Consider the following 22,089-nt stretch of genomic DNA (forward strand, 5'->3'; position numbering starts at 1 on the left):
ACCATGGAAAGGTAACTTCTGGTGTTGTCAATTTTGCATCTTTTTGCTCCTTCATCAAAAGGATACACAAAACAAGCAGATTACTTTTTTTTGTCTTGGACTGTGTAAAAGTAAGACGGCAGGACTAGGAGGCCAACTTTTAAGGTACAAGCTGTTATGGTGAGACATTATCATGTAGCAAAACGATCATCAGCCACCACTCACCATAGGTGTACATTAAAAAAAAGACTCCATTTTATTTTCCAATTTCAGTTCTATCCTTAAAGATGTAATCACAAAAATGACCCTGTTTATGGACAACACATATTTTCAGGTTATATGATTATCAAAAACAAAATTAATCTTAATTTGTGCAAATTGTCAGCAATATGGATTGATTTTACTGTGCTTCCTCAATTGAGGAATAAGATACAAAGTTCCATATTTTCATTAATAGCTATATAGCTGAAAACACTCAGCATTTTCACAGTAGTTTCCAAGTATCATGACAATTCTAAAATAGACACACAATGATATTGTGATTTATTATGGTATTCAACTAGGGCACTAATTGTATTGTTAAATATGTGTAACAAATGATAATAAAGAAAAAGGAACTAGAACCAATAAAGCCCATAGTAGCTATTTTATATAGAATAAAACCTAATGGAATTCCAATAATAGCAGTCAAGCTGTTGACAGGATTATGACCACGAATATACTCTGCTACATTTTGTGAACAATTCTTACTTGACACAAAGGAGATTCACTTCACTTTAGGGATAGATTCATTTCCAACATTGATCATTTAAGCTGTTATAATAGATTTTACTTTGCCATGAAAATGAAAAATGTACATTTGGTACAAAATTTCAAATTAAATATTGGCTGTTGCCATTTGGATAGTTGCAAAAACTTCCCAAATTATAAATATATCTTTTATCAGTGCTAAAATTTTCTTAAAAATTATGTTCATGTAGTTTATACAGTTTTCCTCAGCAATATCATTAACAAGTCTGTGTAAATCATTCATTGTTAACAAGTATAGCAATGAACATTCTGACATTTAATGTTTCGCAATTTCTAGCAGATAGAAAGTGACAGTTTTTATTATTTCATAATAGAGAAAAACCTTTAGGAGAATTGTTTAATGACTTCATACTTAAGATCAGTGTAGAGTCTGACTGGCTGCTAATTCAATTTACTTGCCTTGGTGGTTTTGACCTTGTTACCACTGCTGCAGGACCATCCCGAAAGATCTGGAAGAACTTTGCATTCCTCGCCCTCTAGGCAAGGATTCATATGGCACCACCACTTCTGCATCACTACAGAGGCTGGAAAAGAATTGAAGGAAACCATTTCCAGATTAGCGATGGCAGATTATGCATACAAACAGCATAAAACAAATGAAACAGCTTAGATTTCATTATTTCAATTTTAGATCGAACCTTGAACGGAATTACAATTAAATATCATCTTTTTTTGTCTGGCTTTCAAGGTCAATTTATTTTTATGACTGTGCTTTTGGGCTTTATTTAGTAGACTTATGATTCTAACCAAAGTAAATGGATCATGTTTACAAGTTAGATTACCTGAGTTCCAATGTGTTCTCCAATTACTGTCAAATAAGAAGATTCTACGTTTGCACTAATGCATTAATTTATATGATTTAAAGCTCATTGGTTTTAATTACACTTCCCAATTCCACTCCTGTTCATCACTCTTGCACAACTACTCATCTCTGCAGCAACAGTTTTGAGGATGTGATTTTCCAACCCCAGTCTGTAGGACTCAATGACAGGAAAACATTTTCCATAACAGAAAATCTTTCCTCCCACACCCTGCCATGATGAAACTGTCTCGATGCTGACTAAAGTTAGAACACATGTTTGTCAATGGGTCACAGTATCATGTTATGCTGGCACATTAATTAATGGTTGTAGAATGGTTAGAAACACAATGTACTAGAAACACAATGTACAAACATATTTCAGTTTATGGAAAGTATGGGCATGAAATGAATTGAGGATGAGATAGGAACTGATATCACTTAATATTCCAGTTCCTGCTGTTTATTTTTGCATGTCACCAGAAGCTTTTACTTTTACAGGCTACAGAAGTGAGAGAATTTCTGAGAGAGGTGATTCATTCAATATACCTTTATCTAAGTGGGTTCAAAACATCCACTAATAATTGAGGAAGTATTGAACAGAAAAAAACACATTACTAAGTATTTTAACAATAAAGGATTTGTTTTATCTGGTGCCAAACTAAAGTGGAAAAGCCATTAGCAGACATCATTAGAGTTCATCAGTGATAGTGTGTCAGATTTCACATACATTAATTAAGTAATTATCCTTTAACCTCTGTATTATGCTATTAATGGAAATAGAACTCCACATTCATCTTCTGGAAAAAGAAGCCTTCCTGTTCAAAGGGGTTACAAGAGCAATGTATGCACAGTGTGATTACCAATGTTTGTGGTTTCTGAACACAATTTCTACCAATTCATTGCAAATCTTTGAATACTAATAGTTCAGAACTGAAAGGGGGAGAGTTAATGGAGATGTTACATTTTGTGGTCTCATTTTCTCTTCTTATCTTAGATGCTTCAGCTTCTATATTTTATGCTGTTTTAAATGTTTTTTTTATTGTTCATACGTTGAGTATATCATTAACAATCCCATTGAATAGCTGAGTTTAAAGATAACATTCCCAAAATAATGAAGAGAAAGCTCTTCTTCAACTTTTCAACATATCCTATGCTCTCAAATGATTTTTCTCGTAAGTCCAAATAGCAACACAGCATAAAATGCACCAGATCACATTTCATGCTGTCTGGCAAATTTAGTGAACAAAAAAATAAGCAAGTGAATAAACAATAAATAATGCATAAAAACATAGAATAGTTAAGCTACAGTAGATGGACTAAATTAACTATTTAAAACAGAAGTGCTAATTGTTTATAATATTTACATTAAGCTATTATTTTAGCCAGCCTTCATACCGAACAGAGTGGGAAGTATAACAATATAAAGAAAGGAGCTGCTCAATAGGTTGGCGTTACTCAAATGTTAACAAGTCACCTGATCCAAATGGGATGCTTCTAAGTTGGTGACTTATCTTCCAGAGGGCAGAAGAGTCAAACCTGCAAGGGGTAATATTATGGAGTGGTTAATATTATGAGGCAGAGGCTCAGTGCCTTTCACTTCCCTCTGGTGGCACAAGGGGTCAAACCTGTGAGGGGAAGCCATTCCAGGGAGCATGGCTGAGTTTGAAAAACGTTGAATGACATCACAGGTAATTTGTGAGTTGATTGTTTGTTAAACAGCTACTGTCAGGGACCAAATTTCAACTCCAGCAAAGCGTAAAAATGTAGTTTTCTATACTAAGACAAGGAAAGTAAAAAGCTACTGGTATAAGAAAGGGAGCAAATTTGAGATTTATAATAGTAAGAAAATTCTACTTTCTACTCACCTCCGATTTATGGTTAATAGCACAAGAGTAAAGTTAAAATAAGTAAAAGTAACTAAAGTTAAAATAGAGAAAGTTCCTCTGACAGCGAAGCATACTTTTCCCGTGTTTTACCTGTCAATTTAATCTGTATCAGCAGTATCTAATTTTCTTTTTCCTGATTCATCTGTCTCGAATGACATGCAGAATGCTCCACATTCTTTTCCTCAAATTTTGGTAGGACCTGCAAAAACTTAAATATTTCCATACTGGACTTCAAGTTATGACTCAGATTCTACCCACTAGGGCATGCATTTGTACCTGACGTCTCCTGTTTTGTTTCAACTCTATTGTTTTGAGTTTATACTCATGTTCTCTCACTTCTCTTTCCCTTTGCAAATCTGATTCTAGTTTTTGATTTCCATTCTTTACATTTCCATTGCCACCTTCCCTTCCTGGTCTTTTTCTGCTATTTCTAGTGTCTTCAATTTCACCTCAGGCTCACACTGTTTTAACCATATCCGAATAGCAACTGATTACAATGTTTTGCTCCCTGATCTCTCTTTTATTTCCATTAAATCGAAGTGCCATGCTAAACTCTTAATTACATCTGTCTTCATAACTGTCAAGTAATGCTATCCTCAAATTATCAACCAAGTCCTTTGTTATTTCCAGTGTCATGTCTAAAATGCCATACAGAACAAGATTTTCCTTCAGCTATGTTTGTACCAATTCCATTTCCAAACCCTCATTGCCTCTGCTTAATATAGATGTCAGACAAGCCCTAAAACTTTGTTATGCCTCACTGGGGTAGCACGCCAGAGGTCAAGACCTGCTATGTCCAAAGCCGTTACAAAGTTAAATAGATTCTAGCAACAGATAGACAGTTATGATCTGACAACATACAATTCTACAATTTAAAACCCTAACCCCTTAAAAAGTTCCTTCTACATACACATAATCGACAGACACAGACAGACACAAAAATGCATGGGTATTATGAGAGGAGGGAAAAGCTGGGAAGGTAATTCAATGGTTCCTGTCCCACAGGGCTCACTGAGATGATCCTTATGGTTTTTCAGGACTTCTTGCTCCTCAATTCTCCTTCTCCAGATACTTTCACTTGCTTGCAAGAAGGACAGAACAACTGGTCCACTTTTATAAAGTTTTTGATTTGTTGATTAAATGCCACAGCTTACAGTACCTGATGAGGGGAGATAATGTGGTTTTCTTCAAGTTTGAGTGTTTTTTATTGAACTGCAGAGAAAAGAACAGCTCCTTCTTTTACAGAGATCCAATAGCTACAGACCAAATATTCACCTGCCCCAAGCTGCTCAGCTACCAATCACAGTTGTTGGCAGGGAGATGGCCTTTGTCAACAACAACTGGTGACCACTCCAAAGACCAATAAGCTACTTGTTACCAGCCAAATCTCCCTTCATATACATCCTCAGGCTCAAACTCCTCTGTAGTAACCTTTCCCAAGAACAAGAAACTATGTTAACAGCACTGACAGTGAGTGCCAATTAACTTGTTTTTTTAAAAATGCAGTAACTCTTTTGTTGACTAAGGGGCTGTAAAGTGGAATGAAATATAGTAGGTTAATAGTCTACGGGGCCCCAGAGCACGAGTCAAGTACCGAAGAAATGGTTCAAACTGTTTCTGCTGAGATCAAAACTGTGGCATAAACCAGATAAACTATTGATTGAGTTAAAACAAATGACACGATCTCAAACTGCTGCATGACAAGAAGAACCATTAATTGAGTTAAAAGAATAATTGAGTCACTTACTAGCCAACAAGAAAAGGATGTAGTAAAGATGAGGTTTAAGTAAAGGACCTACAAAGGGATCAGTGTGAATTGTTCCCAGCAGCAGAACACAAGACTAACACTGCGAGAAAACTACAAGCAAACGAACCCGAAGAACCTAGCCAGTTCTCTGTAAATGAAAGTTTCATGCTCCGACCAGGTTAAGTATACTGATAGAGTGTAATGATCTATGCGCATGTCTGTTGAATAAAACCGTCGGTTGGTCAAATTTTTAGTGAGTCAGACCAATTAATACTTTCCACAATCCTTAGTTTTAAAACAGTCCTTTTCCCATTTCAGTCCACAATTAAAAATACAGAAAAATAAAAAGTTATGTTCTTGGTGATGCATTGGAGAGAGTGCAGAAGAGTTTTACGAGAATGGTTTCAGAGATGTGATGCTTGAGTTATGAGGGTAGGTTGGAGAGGTTGAGACAGTTTTCCTTGGAGAGGAGAAGACTAGGAGGAAATTTGATAGAAGTCTTCGTATCATGTAGGGTTATAGAATCCCTACAGTGTGGAAATAGGCCATTCAGCCCAACAAGTCCACACCGACCCTCCAAAGAGCATCCCACCCAGACCCATTCCCCTACTCTTTCCCTATAACCCTGCATTTCCCATGGCTAACACACCTAATCTACACTATGGGCAATTTAGCTTGGCCAATCCATCAGCCTGCACATCTTTGGACTGTGGGAGGAAACCAGAGCACCCAGAGGAAACCCACGCAGACACAAGGAGAACATGCAAACTCCACACAGACAGTCGCCCGAGGTTGGAATTGAACACAGGTCCCTGGCGCTGTGAGGCAGCTGTGCTAACCACTGAGCAACCGTGCCACCGTTTAGACAGATTGGATAGGGCGAAAATGTTCCTGCTCATAAATGGACCAAGGACCAAAGGGTACAGATTTAAAATGTTTGTAAAAAAATCACATACAAGGTGAGATGAAACATTGTCACACAATGAGGAGTTAGAATCCAGAAAGTGCAAAAAAGGGGCATTGCATGATTATTTAGCTGGAAACAATATACAGGGCTATATGGAAAAGAGATGGTTACTAATTTTAAAAAGAGAGCTAATGCAGATACAATGGGTCAAATAGCCACCTTTAACACTAGGTTTTCAGATTCTATTGTAATAGAGGTGGAGAGCGGAGAAGTTCTGACCATGACTTGTCAACTCTCCTCAGCTATGGGAGTGGTGCCATATGACTGGCGGATTGCAAATGGTAACTCCCTAGTCAAAAAGGAGAGATGGGAGAACCTGGCAACTGCAGACCAATCAGTTTAAGGTTGTTGGTGCAAATAATACTAGGGACATAAACACATTATATTAGTGAGAAAGCATATGGGATAATTAGCTTCCTTGTTAGGGCGTCGAATAAAAAAACAAAGGATGCTAAGCCTTGACACAACACGCTGCAGAATTGTACACAGATCTGAGCACTATACTTCAAAAACTGTATCAAGGCCTTAGCAAGCATCAAGGGGTGATTTTGCAAGATGATGTGATGGCCAAAGGATTTCAGTGACAATGAGATTGGAGAAGCTGTGAGTGCTCACTTGAGATGGAAAGAGTTAAGAAAGATTTAAGAAAAATATTCCAAGTGATGAGGATATATAAACCATAAAATGAATATTAAATGATAGAGGAAATATGGAGAAACTGTTACCTCTGCCAAAAGGATCAATAATGAGAGGCCACAGATTTGGAACAGTTCATAAAAGAACTAGAAGGGAAATTAGAAATTTTTTTTGCACAGAAAATTATTAAAGCCTGCAACACGCTTCCACAAAGCACTTGATGTATATTTGGAAAGGACTAATTTGCAGAGTCACTGGAGAAAGTGAGGCTGTGGGATTAAATTAGACTTTTCTTTCAAAGAAGCAACATGAGTACAACAGCCAAATGGCCTCCCACTGGGCTATGCGATTCCATGATTCTATAAATAGGATCATCAGAACCCACTACAGGAGTCAGATCATAAGCTAACATAGAAGGAACGAACAGTCATATATATCTCTGATCAAATAATATACAGTTGTCACTGTTTGAATTATGGGTAGTATTCTCAAGCTTCTAGACTTGGATACAATCAAATAAAATTTCATGACATTTGTATCAACCTTGACCAAGAATGTCATCTTTTTATTTTGCTGTTCTTAAAATCAATGGCCAAAAGTACGTGCAGAAGGAACAAGGCATGAACTGAACCAGACTGTTTTTAACTACAGCATCCAGGCTGGTCTTAAGTGGAACATCTGATTCCATTTCCTTTCCATCAGCAAACCACCAACTTCCATCACTGTAATATCACCTGTTTCCTTGCCTAATTTGTTCAAACTAGTGTTGAAATTCTCATCGATGAATTATTTTGAATCATCTCAACTGTTCCACCGTTTTCTGGGTCGGCCACTGAGTTCTCACCCTCTGTAAACTTGAGTTATTTTCATGCACGTATCCCAAATCACACTGTGCTCCATTCACCCTGAATTCCTCTGTCCATTGACCTACATGGGTTTCCAGTCCACAGCAAACCACAACTTTAAATGTGATTAATGTTCTTTGCTTCCAGCAGTGCTACAAAGATTCTTCAATTATTGTTCCATTGTAATTGCCCCCTGTGGAATTTACCAAGGTTTTGGTTCTTTTATTTTCTGATAATGCTTCTGTGATCTACCTTGGGACATTTTACTGCATTACAGATGCTATATTAATACAAGTTGTTCTTGTTGATTGTTGCATGTATGAAACATACATCAGGACACCAGGTGAATCTTAAGTGGGATCTAAGAGTGCAAAACAGAGGATTGAAATAATTCAAACATCTAGAGCCTCTGGACTCAACATTTCTCAGGCTCCACTTGTAAAAGAATGCTAAGTAAGCATCACACTTGCTAAGGACTATTAGGAGGACTTAAGACATATATTGAGGATCATGAGGTGTATCCAGTGGCATTCTTAGTAGGTCCACTGTTACAGCAGCCACAGGATCCTTGTAGCAACATTATAACATTACACCTATGTCAAAGCTTTGATGTGCACAGTTAATCAGTAAGGTTAAAACAAAATAAATAGTATATGCACATTTATCAAACTATAACCGGTGGCAGGATCCATTTCTCAGCAGGTTCATGCTGGATGTAGTCTTCAAATGCAAGTATAGCAGAGTGCAATTCTTAGATCACTTGCCCCAGACTCTGTCTGCAATTTATCAGCCATAATCATTCATTACATCATTTTGCCTTCCGCTAAGCGATAAAATTGCCTTATAGGATATCTCAAATGATGACAAGTTAACTTTCAATCTCACTGTGTACTTGATCTTATTGGTCTAAAATTTCATTGAAAAATAATGATACAAAATATTCAAAGGATTTGACCTTATCAAATTTTAATGTGAAATGCCACCAGCGATTATAATATTTTGATAAGTGTAAATGATGATTCAGGTCAATGTTATTTGAAAACTTCTTGTTTTAACTGAGAAGTTTCAAATATGATGATAACTTATTATACAACTAAAAAGCAGACATGTTTTTGGTTAAGCTCCAAGCCAGGACTTTAAATGTGGGTACCTAGGCTGAATCACCTTCAGTTACTTCATCACTGGACTTTCCAAAAGTATAAGGGCAGAAATGAAGATGTTCGCCGACGATTGTAGTGTTCATTTCCCCTCACGATTTCTCAGCTACTGAAGCAGTCCAAAGGCCTCAAATGTTGATTCAGTTTCTGTCTCCATAAATGCTGTCTGACCCGGTGAGTATTTCTACCATGTTCTTTTTATATTTCAACTGTACCCATATACTGACTCTAAAGGAACAAAAACTTCACTACATTTACACCGGCTGTACAGGAACAAGTACCCCTCACTGGTGCACTCCTTCAGGCTTCATAAGTTAAAAAAAAGTCTTGGGCTTCCCCTCCTCAGGATTCCATACAGTCCATGGTTTAAATCCACTACATGTGTAATGCCATCTGCAGTTTTCATGCTATACATAGTTCCGATCATATAACACTAGTGAATCTGACTTCCTATGTAATTTAATGTTAAGATTAACAACAGTTTGAATTAAATGTGGTGAATTATTAAATCACACGTACACACACTGAGAGCACACTGCATAGACAGTTTCCAGATTGTTGCTTGTAGCATAATTGTAAACATATTCTTTTTAAATGTGTTTATATTTTGCCACAACTGGCAAAAATAAGAATCACCCATACTGATTCTGATTGGCAGGAGAGGAGTCAGTGGTTAAAATAAGGCAGTGCAATTGCAGCTTATTCTCCATTTTAACTCCTTGGTTTTAGCTGTGGATCAGCCATCAGCAGAAAACTGCCATGTAATATTGCTTCCCAGAGAATTAAAATCAGTCTATTGTGTGCAGAGCTTTCTTTGATTTCAATGTTTCTATGCCTTTTGCTGGTTTTCCATGACAGATATTATCTTCTGATTGAAAGAATAAACAGGCAATCTTCTTTGAACCTCTGTCAACACTGTTACATAACCTATGAAGAGGAGGTGGTGGCCCAGAGCTGCCTGAAATCAAACACCTGACAGCTTTCCCTCCTTCTCGTGAGCTGCAGCATTGTGGCAAACCACACTGGTTTACTGCCTCATCAGATCACTCAGTGAAAATGCTGAAATCCTCAGTCAGACAACACAGAGTTTAAGCCAAGCAATCAAATTACACACTCACAACTGTTCAGCACGATACTTTAGAGGAGGTGGCGAGGGAATGGTTAGGAGAATGGGATGGAACAGCCTAGTACCATAAGACCTGGAATTGCAGGTCACACAGTGGTTCATCCAAATTTAATGGTACAACCTTATTTCCATTTTTCCCTCATTTCCATTTTTCCCTCTATTTCCTGGTCAGTTCACAGGCAGAAATTGTACAGAGGGAAGGTGATTGTGTGGATTAGGGTATATTGCGGTTGGGAGGAGGTGGAGAAACTTAAGATTGTAATAAGAGGGAGTTTATTGGTCAATGGATGACAGATATCAAGTGTTGTCCTTGTGATCGATCCAAGTACTTTAGCTTGGGAGATTTTAACCTGCCAGGGAAAACCTGGACAGTCCTCAAGCAATTGAGGCAAAGCTGGCAAAGATCTGGCCACTTGCTACACAAGTGGAATATGAGGAACAGCTCAGATAGTGTCTGCGGTCATCCAGTCAGACCACTGCTCACATAGTGAACTGCTGCCCTGACATATACATTCCAGGTGCCATCGTCACTATTCACTCTGTGTCAGCTGAAGCACTGAATGAATTGCTAACCTTGACATTGAAACTATAAATGTTTCCTCAGCCATGTGAATAAAAGAACTGACTCAGGAGGCTTGGGGGGTGGGGAGGGGATGGGTGCGGAGGCATTCTTGCTCTTTCTAGTCCACAGGCTATGCTGTAAAAGCACCTGGTTCTTGTATGTGCTCTTCTCATGTCACCTCAGATGCTAGGTTTCCTCATCCCTTGGAGGCATGTCCCTTAGTCATGACATGTAAAAGACCAAACAACATGTGGCACGTTGCCTCATCAGTATATTAAAATTACTGATCTGCATCTTGAGGGCAGATTATTTGTCCTGCCCACCCATCCAGACCAGATGTCCAATTTTCCAGAAATGAATTATCCCCACTCCCACAATGGTACAAATACTCTATCCATTGGTAGCAGCTGCCTCTTCCACCTGTCTTGGATGGTAAATTCCTCAACTCATTCTGTGCATTGTTTGCTCGGATTGCATTGGTGATTTCATGAACAAAAATAGCCCAATGTGTAATTAACAGTGCACTTGGTAGTGTTCCTGTCACTGAAACTTATGTGTATATGAAATGGTGAACAGAGACAAGGGGAACTGAGGACGAATCATAGTCAAAATCATGCTGCGATGCTTAAATGATAGTTCTGAAAAACAGGATGATTGCATGTCAGACACTGTGACATGTATTTCACCACTTTCTGTCTGTTATGAAGTAGGTGTCAGTCATCACAACTGAATAGACTCCATTTTCTTTAATACATCATAAATTCCTTTGTTTTCAGAATATTTTTCGCGAGTATACCTATCTTGCACATTGCTTTAATTCTAGAATACCAGGACACACTCAAAAATAACTAAGGCACAAACAACGTTCTGCAGAATAACTCATTAAATGCTGATCTTAGAGCAAAAATATTATTTCAGAACAAGTAAATTATAATCAACAGATTATTTAAATTCAATTAAAGTAACAATCGACTCTTCCCCGCATGAAATGACACATGATTTCTCAGAAAGTGGAGTTATTTTCAATGTCACTGCAACTAGCCATAACAAAGGGGCAAAAAAGTTCAAATTAGAAGTAAAATAGATAGCTGACTAGAAACAGAAAGCACATTAAATGATTTTGTTTTAAATATATAATTCATTACAGCCTCACATTTTGTTCAATTGGCGTCAGAAAGCATAGAACATCCCCTAGGAAAAAACCTGCCAAGCATTAATGAGCTCATTTGTCGAAATGAACAAAATGCCAGTCCTCCACACTGGGCTCACACACCAGGTTCTACAGTAGAAATGTCCTCACTTGCACTGCATTTGATTGACAATGAATAAACACTGCAGAAAACATTTACATGCATCTGAAATTATATTACTCTAAATACAGTTCTCCAAAAGCATTTTAGAACCAAAGTCAAAAATAGTAGTGCATTATACTCAAAGAAAGGAACAGCTTTAAAAATGATCTGCAGTTCCACAGCTTAGTTAATGTTCTGGTAGAATTATGACAAAATGACTTCTTTAGGTGATGTTTCAAATAGAAGCTATTTTCAAATTTAAAATTGTCTTTCAATATGCGATGTGTTGTTATCTGCAGGAAATAGCTGTTACACAACAAGTATCTATTAATCATCACAATCATTGAATGGTTCCCTTCCCAGTCTGTTTTGTGATCCTCAAGTTATAAGATATTCACAACTTTATCTGCTCAAAGTTCAAAATACATGCTCCATCAATTGGCTGTAATCCAGAAAAACAACCAATTTTAGACAATCTAGCTTCAAACAGATAATGAGTATAACTCAGAGTGCACTGAGAAGCAAAGTCCTTGAAAGCAATTTAATGCCCTTCACCAAAGTGAATTGAAGCCACTGGGGTGGAGTAATTATTTGATCAGTGTGTGGAGAAGAAAGGGAGATGAGTTGGGACTCTGCTACTTCCTACCTCTGCTCAAATTAAGTTCGGGATGGGAAGGCTTATGATCAGCCCAACTAACCCCTTATTGATGTCCACTAATAGCCAGCAGTGTTGAGGACTTCCATGCAGAAAGCCGAGAAAGTAAACCCAATTGAGTTTGCTTCTGTCTCCTGGGTTGGGGAGGGGAGTAGGATCTTCATTGTCAGGAAATTTGTACCTTAAATGATCCAGCATTTGGAGAGAATCGGGAACAGACAGAAAGCCGCTGAATCTTGCCCCTCTCCCACAACCGTCATCCTATCTCCACTCACCCACTGCCCCGTACTCTTGGCAATCCTTGGTCTCTCCTGAGGGGCATTACCATCAGGATGGTTGCAGAGGCAGTGGCATAGTGCTAATGTCACTAAACCCATCATCTAGAATACCATGCAATTATTCTGGGGACATGGACTTGTATCCCATCAAGGCAGATCATGAAATTTGAATTCCATGAATATCTGAAAAAGAAAGCTAGCCTGATGTCAACCATGTAACCATTGTCAGTTGTTATATTTTTAAAACAAACTGGTTCACTAATATTCTTTGGGGAAGGAAATGTGATATCTTTACCTGGTCTGACCTACAAGGGATTCCAGACCCACGGCAATGTGGCTGACACTTAACTGCTCTCTGAAATAGCCTGAGACAGCAATTAAGTTATTTCAAAATGTGAAGAAGCCTGATTACAGCAGTAAAGCCAAACAGACCACCAGATATTGGCCTGCACACTGAAAATAATGACAGAAAATACAGCCCTATTGACCCTGGAAAATTCATTTCACCCACGCCTGCGGGCATATGGCAAAATTGGGAGAGCTGCCACATAGACTAGTCAAGAACAGATTGATGCTGTCATACCCACAGAACCATAGCTGACAGGTAATGTCCAAGACAACACCAGCACCATCCCTGAGTATGTCATGTCCCACTGGCAGGAGAGAAGTGGTGAAACTGTGGCATACTGTGGGGACAGAGTTCCCCTGAGAGTCTTCAACATTAGCTTCAGACCCCATGAAGTCTCAAGGCATCAAGTCAAAAATGGGCAACAAACCTCCTGCTAATTACAACCTACTACACTCTCTCAACTGCTAGATCAGTACTCCTCTATGCTGAACAACAATTGGCAGAAACGCTGACGGTTGAAATTTCACAGGCTGTACACTGAGTGAGGCTTCAATGTCCAACACCAACAGTGGGTCGGTAGCACTATTACTGACTGAGCTGGTCAAGTTCTAAAAGGCACAGCAGATAGACTGGGTTTGTAGTATGTGATGAGGGAACTATCATGACTCACTGAGGCAGTGCACTAGAAATCAAGTACCATTGTTCCCAGAATCATCACAAATATGAAAAGATTTAGTCAAATAATATAAAGTCCCTAATTTTCCCATCTGATGAACTTAGGTTAAGAAGAAAGCACTGACCTGGTTTCTGTATGTAATAAGAAAATAATCATTTATTATGAACAAATTGTCTTTAATGGTCATTCTTAAACTGGTATTGCTAAAAGTCTACAACTTAAACTCTCTCTGTTCTTAAGTACCCCCCTTCACAGACAGGCACAAAGATAGACTAGACATGGATATTAAGGGTGGCAAGATGAAACAAAATTCATGGAAACAGTTTGATAGCATCAGACTTGACCACAGGATTTGATGAATTACTTTATTTCCCTTCCTTTCAATTCCTTTTTAGGTCTTTGCATCTGACATGAGATTGACCGCACACTGACGTGCTCTTTTATTTGCTGACTGAGAATTTGTCCTTTCATTGACTTTGAAGGTGTTTTATTCCTACTTCAACTGGGGATTTGAACAGAATGGTGAGTGGAAGACAGCTGACTGTTACTGGAAACTTTCCACTACCTGCACGCGAGAAAGCGAGAGAGAGAGAGTTGGAGAGGAAGACACACGCTGAGTGAGATCCTTCAATGCTTTCTCTTTACAGGCTAGGGGCTTCTGTGCTACTGTGCTCCCACACAAGCCATGGTCACCTGACCAAGAGCCAATCAGAACATTGACAAGCTCCTTAGTTCAGAACCCGCTGATGTCTGCTTGTGCTCTCACTATTCCAGGGATAGGCAATATCAGATTCTACTCACAATGTGCTTCAATAAACGTGGTATTTAAAATTAGAGTTATCTGTTTACTCTGCCTCTTTGATTGAAAGCTATGTCCACAGTCCAAAAATGAAGAAAATAAAAGGATGTGGGTATGAATTTTACTTTGAAGGAATTCTCACCATAAAACCTAGTGAGAGTTCTCACTGTACCTTACCAAATGCAAATGGTTAACCACCTACTCAGACCCCATGGGGTCTATCACATCTAATTCTATCCTCATTTAACCACACAGAGCTCCAAGAACAACTCACCACACAGTGCGTATCCATCGAATGACCTGCACCCCTTGTGTCCTCGCCATATTTGAGAGCACGCCAAAGGGAATAAATACAGGCACAATGTGAACCAAATGCTGGCATTTTGACCTTGACAGTCTACGATGGTCTTCAGTACCCAGCTCACTGGGTGTGAATCAGGGCCTGTCTGAATTGTAGTGTGCAATGTAACTGAACTCCATCATGCACAAGTAGAACTTCCTCCTCCCCAGTCTCCTCATCCTTCTCCAATGCAGGCTATTCCTGATTCTCCCAGTTTCTCAGAATCTATCACATTGCCTCAATGCCTGTTCTAGTTGCCTAGGACACAGCACACCAAGATGGTGTGGTACACAGTGTCTAGCCTTTACTGGAAGGCTCCCCCAAACTACTCCAAGCTGCAGAAGCAGACCTCCATCAGTCCTATCACCTGCTACTCTCTGACCCTGGTGGCAGTATGTGCACCAACATGGTGAAGGCACCATACTGGCTGAGTGACCAGCATGTAACATCGAAAAGGGAGTGCTCCAACTGCACTCCAACCCCTACTTGTCCCAGACCCACCGTAACTATCCCACTGTCAATTGCATGGCACCCCACAGCCAATACGGGCCTCTCTTCTGTAATGAACAACAGACAGACACTCAGTAATGTAAAAACCCTAGGCCTCTAACTGAACTTAACGAGCAGCCCCTAGTCACGACTGACCAGACCCTTACAGCTGTCCTTGCAACAACCCAGTTGACTATGTGGAACTCCCCTTCCCTGTTGCTGCTGCTGGGCCTACAGGCCTGACTGTTCCCAGTCCCTGAATGGCAGGTGGAAATCTCCTGATGGAGAGTGTCCAAACTGATTACTGATTGTGGCCAAGCCCCTGACTGGCAGTACCTGGACTCCCTGACTGTCAGTGTAGCCCCAATCCTCCCTTGAATGGACTAGTCCCTACCCAATTTGCAACATGGCCATTTGGTTGAATATATGAGTAGCTGGTATATGCAGTAGTTGTTAGATTAATGCCATACAAATGTCAGGCAGTGACCATCTTCAGCAGGAGAAAATCTATCACCCCTTGACATTCAATGTCATTACCATCACTTATTCCTCCACTATCAACATTCTGGGGGCTTCCATTGAACAGACACTGAACTGGACTAACAATTTAAATACCGTGATTACAAGAGCAGGTAAGAGGCTAGAAAATCTGCAGTGCTACTGCAGGAAAGATATTAATTAAATTGGAGATGGTTCAGAAGTAATTTACCAGAATGTTGGTGGGACTGGAGTGTTTGAGTTATCAGGAGATGCTGCATAGATGGATTATTTTCACTGGAGGGTAGGAGGTCAAGAAGTGACTTTATAGAGGTTTAAAAATCACAAAGAGCATAGATAAGGTGAATAGCGAAGGTCTTTTCCCTAGGGTAGAGGAGCTTAAAAGTAGGAGACATATTTTAAGGTGAGAGGAGAAAGATTAAAAATGGACCTGACAGACAACTTTTTGACACGGAGTGTGGTTCGTATGTGGAATCAACTGCCAATGGAAGAGAGATATGCAGGTACAGTTACAACATTTAAAAGGCATTTGGATAGATGCGTGGATAGGAAAGGTTTAGAGGGATATGGGCCAAACACAGACAAGTGAGACTAATTTAGTTTGGGTAACTTGGTCAGCATGACTGAATTGGACTGAAGGGTCTGTTTCCATCCTGCATGACTCTGACTCTATGAGTAACTCATCGCTTGTCTCACCGAGGGCTGTCCACCACCTACAAGGCACAAGTCAGTAGTATAATGGAATATTCTCCACTGGCCTTAAAGGATACAGCTCCAACAACAATAAAATAGCTTGAAGGGTCACTGGACCTGAAACGTTAACTCTGATTTTTTTCTTCACAGATGCTGCCAGACATGCTGAGCTTTTCCAGCAACTTCTGTTTTTGAGCTTGACACTAAAGTTGCAGAAAGTAGCCAATGTGATTGGCACCCCATTCACTATTCTTCAACTTTCCACTCCCTTCACCACTGACTCACAATGGTAGCGTGTTTTTCTCAACAAAATGCACTGCTCCAGCTCACCAAGACCCCTTCGAAGCATGGTCCAAACCCAGAACCTTTACCACGTTGGACAGCAAATGCATGGGAACACCACCACCTGTAATCTTCCCTACAAGTCACACACCATGCTGATTTGGAGCTTTCTTCACTGTCACACAGTCAAAATCCTGGAAGTCCGTTCCCAGCAGTGCTGTAAGTATACCTACATCCCAAGGACTGCAAGGGTTCGAAGACATAATTCATCACCACCTTTTCTGGGACAATTAGAGATGAACAATAAATGCAGACCAAGCCACTGATGCCCACTTTCCTTTGAATTAATTTTTAAAAAAGGGAGGCACTACTGCCAACAGCAATGCTTCCAATGTAAGGTTGTAGTCTCTCAGAGGGGTGAAATTTCCACCCCTGGATCCTTGGCAGTTGGTTTCTTGCTAGAAATTCTGGAAGGTTCATTGCAATTTCATCCACAACCAACTTATCATAAGATAACAAGGTGTAGAGCTGGATGAACACAGCAGGCCAAGCAGCATCAGAGGAGCAGGAAGGCTGACATTTCGGGCCTAGAGCCTTCTTCAGAAATGGGGGAGGGGAAGGGGATTCTGAAATAAATGGGGGGAGAGGGGGAGGCAGATAGAAGATGGATAGAGGAGAAGATAGGTGGAGAGGAGACAGACAGGTCAAAGAGACGGGGGTGGAGCCAGTAAAGGTGAGTGTAGGTGGGGAGTTAGGGAGGAGAGAGGGCAGTCCAGGGAGGACGGACAGGTTAAGGGGGTGGGATGAGGTTAGTAGGTAGGAGATGGGGCTGGGGCTTGAGGTGGGAGGAGGGGATAGGTGGGAGGAAGGAACTTATCATAAAATTGGTTCTACAGGTGACTAGTGTTGGGTTTGAATGTCGAAGGGTATTTGACATAACAGAATGATAGAAAGCTAGAAAATGGTGGCACAGTAGCACTGTCAATTAAAGCTGGCATTCATTTAGTGCTGAGCAATGACATTAATTTGAAAGATCAAGATATAGAAGTAGTTTGGATAGTATTGAGAAATAGTCATGGTAAGAGTTTGCAATATGGAAGGAGCAGTTACACTGTCGTACAAAGCATACAGAAAGAAATAAGTGGGGCATTTGAGAGCTGTATCACAATAACCATGGTGACTGAAACAATTCCGTAGAGGCTGGTATCCATTACCAAGTCACTCTTTATTAACACATGAACAGTCCTTGACTTTAGTACTGCCTCATTCGGAGTCAGATACCAGAGTGGCAGTATCTCTGACACTCACCCTTTCTATATGTCAGCCAGGGCTCCCTGATTGGACCAGATTAACAGCCCCAATCAGGGAACTCATAATCTATGAGGTCCAACTGCCTGACATCATTACAATCCTACAGTGAATTTCATCAATATGTAGATTGAGAGAATCAGATTGGTAAATGCAGCTGGGAAATTAGTTCATAGAATATTTTCAGGACAATTTCTGAGGGCAATGTATTTTAGATCTAACCAGGGAGCAGACTATCCTGGACCGGTCAATGGTTTAATAGACCAGACCAAAGCCCCTCAAAACATATTCAGAAGATAAGCTAGACCCTGACTTTTTCTTATTTTAAAGAATAAGTGTCAGGTGCTATATTCCAGATGGAATTCAATTGGTCAAACTACTCAACATTGAGCAAAACACACTGTTCATACACTGTAGTCAAAGCAACAAAAGAAAGAAGAAATTGGAATAACAACTCTACTGAAAAATTTAACTGAATAATAGATTATTTTACCACTAAACAGTAACTGTTCTAATATAGGAGCATCCCAATCACACATGCAAATTCAAAATCAGATTGTCTCACATACAACTCCAGCAGCAGGGAACAGAACCTCCGCTTTTAGCTGTAACCAAGAGAGGAAATAGCTTCCACATCCAGCTTCAAGATGCCCGCAGCAGCTGCTACTGAAAGACTAAAACTAAAAATTCTGGTTCTGTGGGAGCTTGACCCCACCCATTCAGGCTGCTTCCATTAGAGTCATAGAGATATACAACACGGAAACAGACCCTTTGGTCCAACTCATCCATGCTGACCAGGTATCCTAAATAGTCCATTTGCCAGCATTTGGCCCATATCCCTCTAATCCCTTCCTATTCATATACCCATCCAGATGCCTTTTAAATGTTGTAATTGTACCAGCCCCACCACTTCCTTTGGTAGTTCATTCCATACACGCACCACCCTCTGTGTGAAAAATTTGCCCCTTAGATCCCTTTTAAATCTTTCCCCTCTCACCTTAAACCTATGCCCTCTAGTTTTGGACTCACCCCATCCTGGGAAAAGACCTTGTCTATTTACCCTAACCATGCCCCTCATGATTTTATGAAGCTCTGTAAGGTCCCCCTCAGCCTCTGATGCTCCAGGGAAAATACATCCAGTCTATTCAGCCTCTTCCTACAGCTCAAACCCTCCAACCCTGGCAACATGCTTGTAAATCTTTTCTGAACCCCTTTCAACTTTCACAACATCATTCCGAAAGCAGGGATAACAGAATTGAATGCAGTATTCCAATAGTGGCCTAACCAATGTCCTGTACAGCTGCAACATGACCTCCCAACTCCTATACTCAATGCACTGACCAATAAAGGCAAGCATACCAAACCCCACCTTCACTACCCTATCTACCTGCGACTCCACGCACAAGGAGCTATAAACCTGCACTCCAAGGTCTCTTTAATCAGCAACACTCCCCAGGACCTTACCATTCGGCGTATAAGTCCTGCCCTGATTTGCCTTTCCAAAATGCAGCATCTCACATTTATCTAAATTAAACTCCATCTGCCTATTGTTCATACTTTAACAAAACCCAAGGCTTCACAAGCTGTTTAGTTTATGGGCTTTCAATAGGCAGCTCTACACCTGTCTTAAAACCTCTCTTCCAAAACAAAGGACAAAATACACGTCTTAAAGCCATTGTATCATCACAATGTGAAGTGAGAGAGATTTAACCAATTACCCATTGATTAAAAAAAACCATCAAATGACAGTGATCAAAATTTAATTTTAAAAACTCCTGTTTAGTTTGCGTGGGAGAAGTGTGGGCCCAACTAACCCTAAATAAAGGTATATATGAGGACACAGAGGCACAGCTGACAACAGTAACCTGAGAAGCTAGGTTAAAATGTACAGTAGTAAAGTTGCAGTGGCAGACTTTTAAACAGGCATTTAACTATTCTCAACAAAGATCTATCCCTGCAAGAAAGAAGGGGTCTTTGAGAAGGATACATCATCTGTAAATAAATAAGCAAGTTAAGAATAGCATTAAATTAAAAGAAACACTGTAAAAATCTGCAAATATTAGTTGTCAGTCAGAGAATTGGGCTGATTTTAACAACATGCACAGAATAATAAGAGGCAGAAGATTATTAAGAGGCAGAAGGCAGAGTGTTAGAGCCACCTAATAATGTGAAACAGATTGTACCAGTTTCTAAGATAACAAGGTGTAGAGCTGGATGAACACAGCAGGCCAAGCAGCATCAGAGGAGCAGGAAGGCTGACGTTTCGGGCCTAGACCCTTCTTCATAAAACTTGTATTTGTCCTCTGGAGAATAAATCTGGAGAATTGATAATTGAAATCAAAGAAATGAACAGCTATATCACAGAAGAAAATTTAGAAAATTCACCAGAGATAGATGAAAATTAAGAAATTATAAGGAAGGAAAACACTATGCTAGTGGAAAAATGCTCAGAAAACTATTGGACCCAAAGACTGACAAGTCCTCGGGGCCAAACTGCCTGCATCCTAGTTTCTTTATAGAAGTGACAGCATAGGTATTAGGTGCATTAGTTATAATCTTCCAAAATTCCTTAAATTCTGAAAGGAGCCCAGCAGACTGGAAAATAACAAATGTAACACTTTTATTTAGGGCAGGAAAGAGATAGAAAGTAAGACCAGTTAGCTTTAAATCTGTCATATGAAAGATGTTAGATTACATTGAGGAGATTATAGCAGGATAGTTATAAAATCATAACTTGGTCAGGCAGAGCCAACATGGCTTTGCAAAACGGTAACTACGTTCAACTAACATCCAGTGGATAAAAGAGAAGCAGTAGATTTGGTACATTTGGATTTCCAAAAGGCATCTAATAAAGTATCACATCAAAGTTTGCAGCACAAGATAAGAGCACCTTGTATAGAGGCAACATTTTAGCACAGATGAAGAATTGGTTAGCTAACAGGAAGCAGGGAGTACAGATAAATGCATCCTTGGGTTGGCAAGTTGTCGCTAGTGGTGTGCCATACAAATCAGTTTTTGATTCTATACAATTTACAATGTATATCATAAATTTAGATGAGGTGACAGTAGTGGTAGGATTAAAATTTATATCTTCAAAACAGATCATTAAGAGTTTAATTGTTAGGAGTTAATTAGACATGACAATGAGCAATTTAAGACAAATGAAAAATTACCGGTTTAGTACAAGAGAGTTGTTTCAGCTATCAGGGAACCGCATGTAGGATGGTTTTCTGCACAGTGAAATGCCTGGGAAAGTACTGAAAGCACCTAGAATAATATTAATGTCAGGGACTCTACAGCACTCGTTGGACTCCATCTCAGACTGAGATGGCAACCGGTGCCAGTAAACCCGAGTTCTCCAAGACCAGCCATCATTAAGTGGTGTTCCCAATGTGCAGAAGGCAATGAGACTGGTTGTTAGACATGTTCAACATATCTAAAGTAGTTTAAGATAGCAGATCCACTCATTAGTTTGCATATGTTTCTAATATACCTAAAGGAGGTTATAGATTGTTCCTATACATTTACTACTGAATATATATTTACTGCTATATATATATTTACCGCTTAATACCTTTATAGATTAATTAATATCTGCTTTATATATATAGCCACTAATAAATGTACTAATTTGAATCACTTAACTAGTAGAGCTATTTTTGTTACGTCCCACGTAATCTACTGTTGAACCATAATAGTGACCAAACATTCGTAGCTTAATTAGCTGATGACGCAAAGAATTGGAAAATGAACTATAATGAGGGAAAATGTGAAATTGTCCACTGAGGCAGGAAGAATAGAAAAGTAGCATACTCATTAAATGAGATAACAAGGTGTAGAGCTGGATGAACACAGCAGGCCAAGCAGCATCAGAGGAGCAGGAAAGCTGACATTTCGGGCCGAGACCCTTCTT

The 22,089-nt window shown here is 39.6% G+C and overlaps 1 protein-coding gene across 1 annotated transcript in view; it reads right to left on the reverse strand.

The window, feature by feature from the left end:
• Positions 1-1,170: 1,170 nt before the first annotated feature.
• The window catches only part of tafa4b (TAFA chemokine like family member 4b), a 155,799-nt gene continuing 134,880 nt past the window's right edge, over positions 1,171-22,089 (reverse strand). Inside the window, exon 3 of the mRNA XM_048606736.1 lies at positions 1,171-1,313. Within this exon, the coding sequence (XP_048462693.1) occupies positions 1,171-1,313 (143 nt within the window). The remainder of the gene's footprint in view (positions 1,314-22,089) is intronic.

This window comes from Rhincodon typus, chromosome 16 (assembly GCF_021869965.1).
Source record: "Rhincodon typus isolate 14 chromosome 16, sRhiTyp1.1, whole genome shotgun sequence".
NCBI classification, from domain to species: Eukaryota; Metazoa; Chordata; class Chondrichthyes; order Orectolobiformes; family Rhincodontidae; genus Rhincodon; species Rhincodon typus.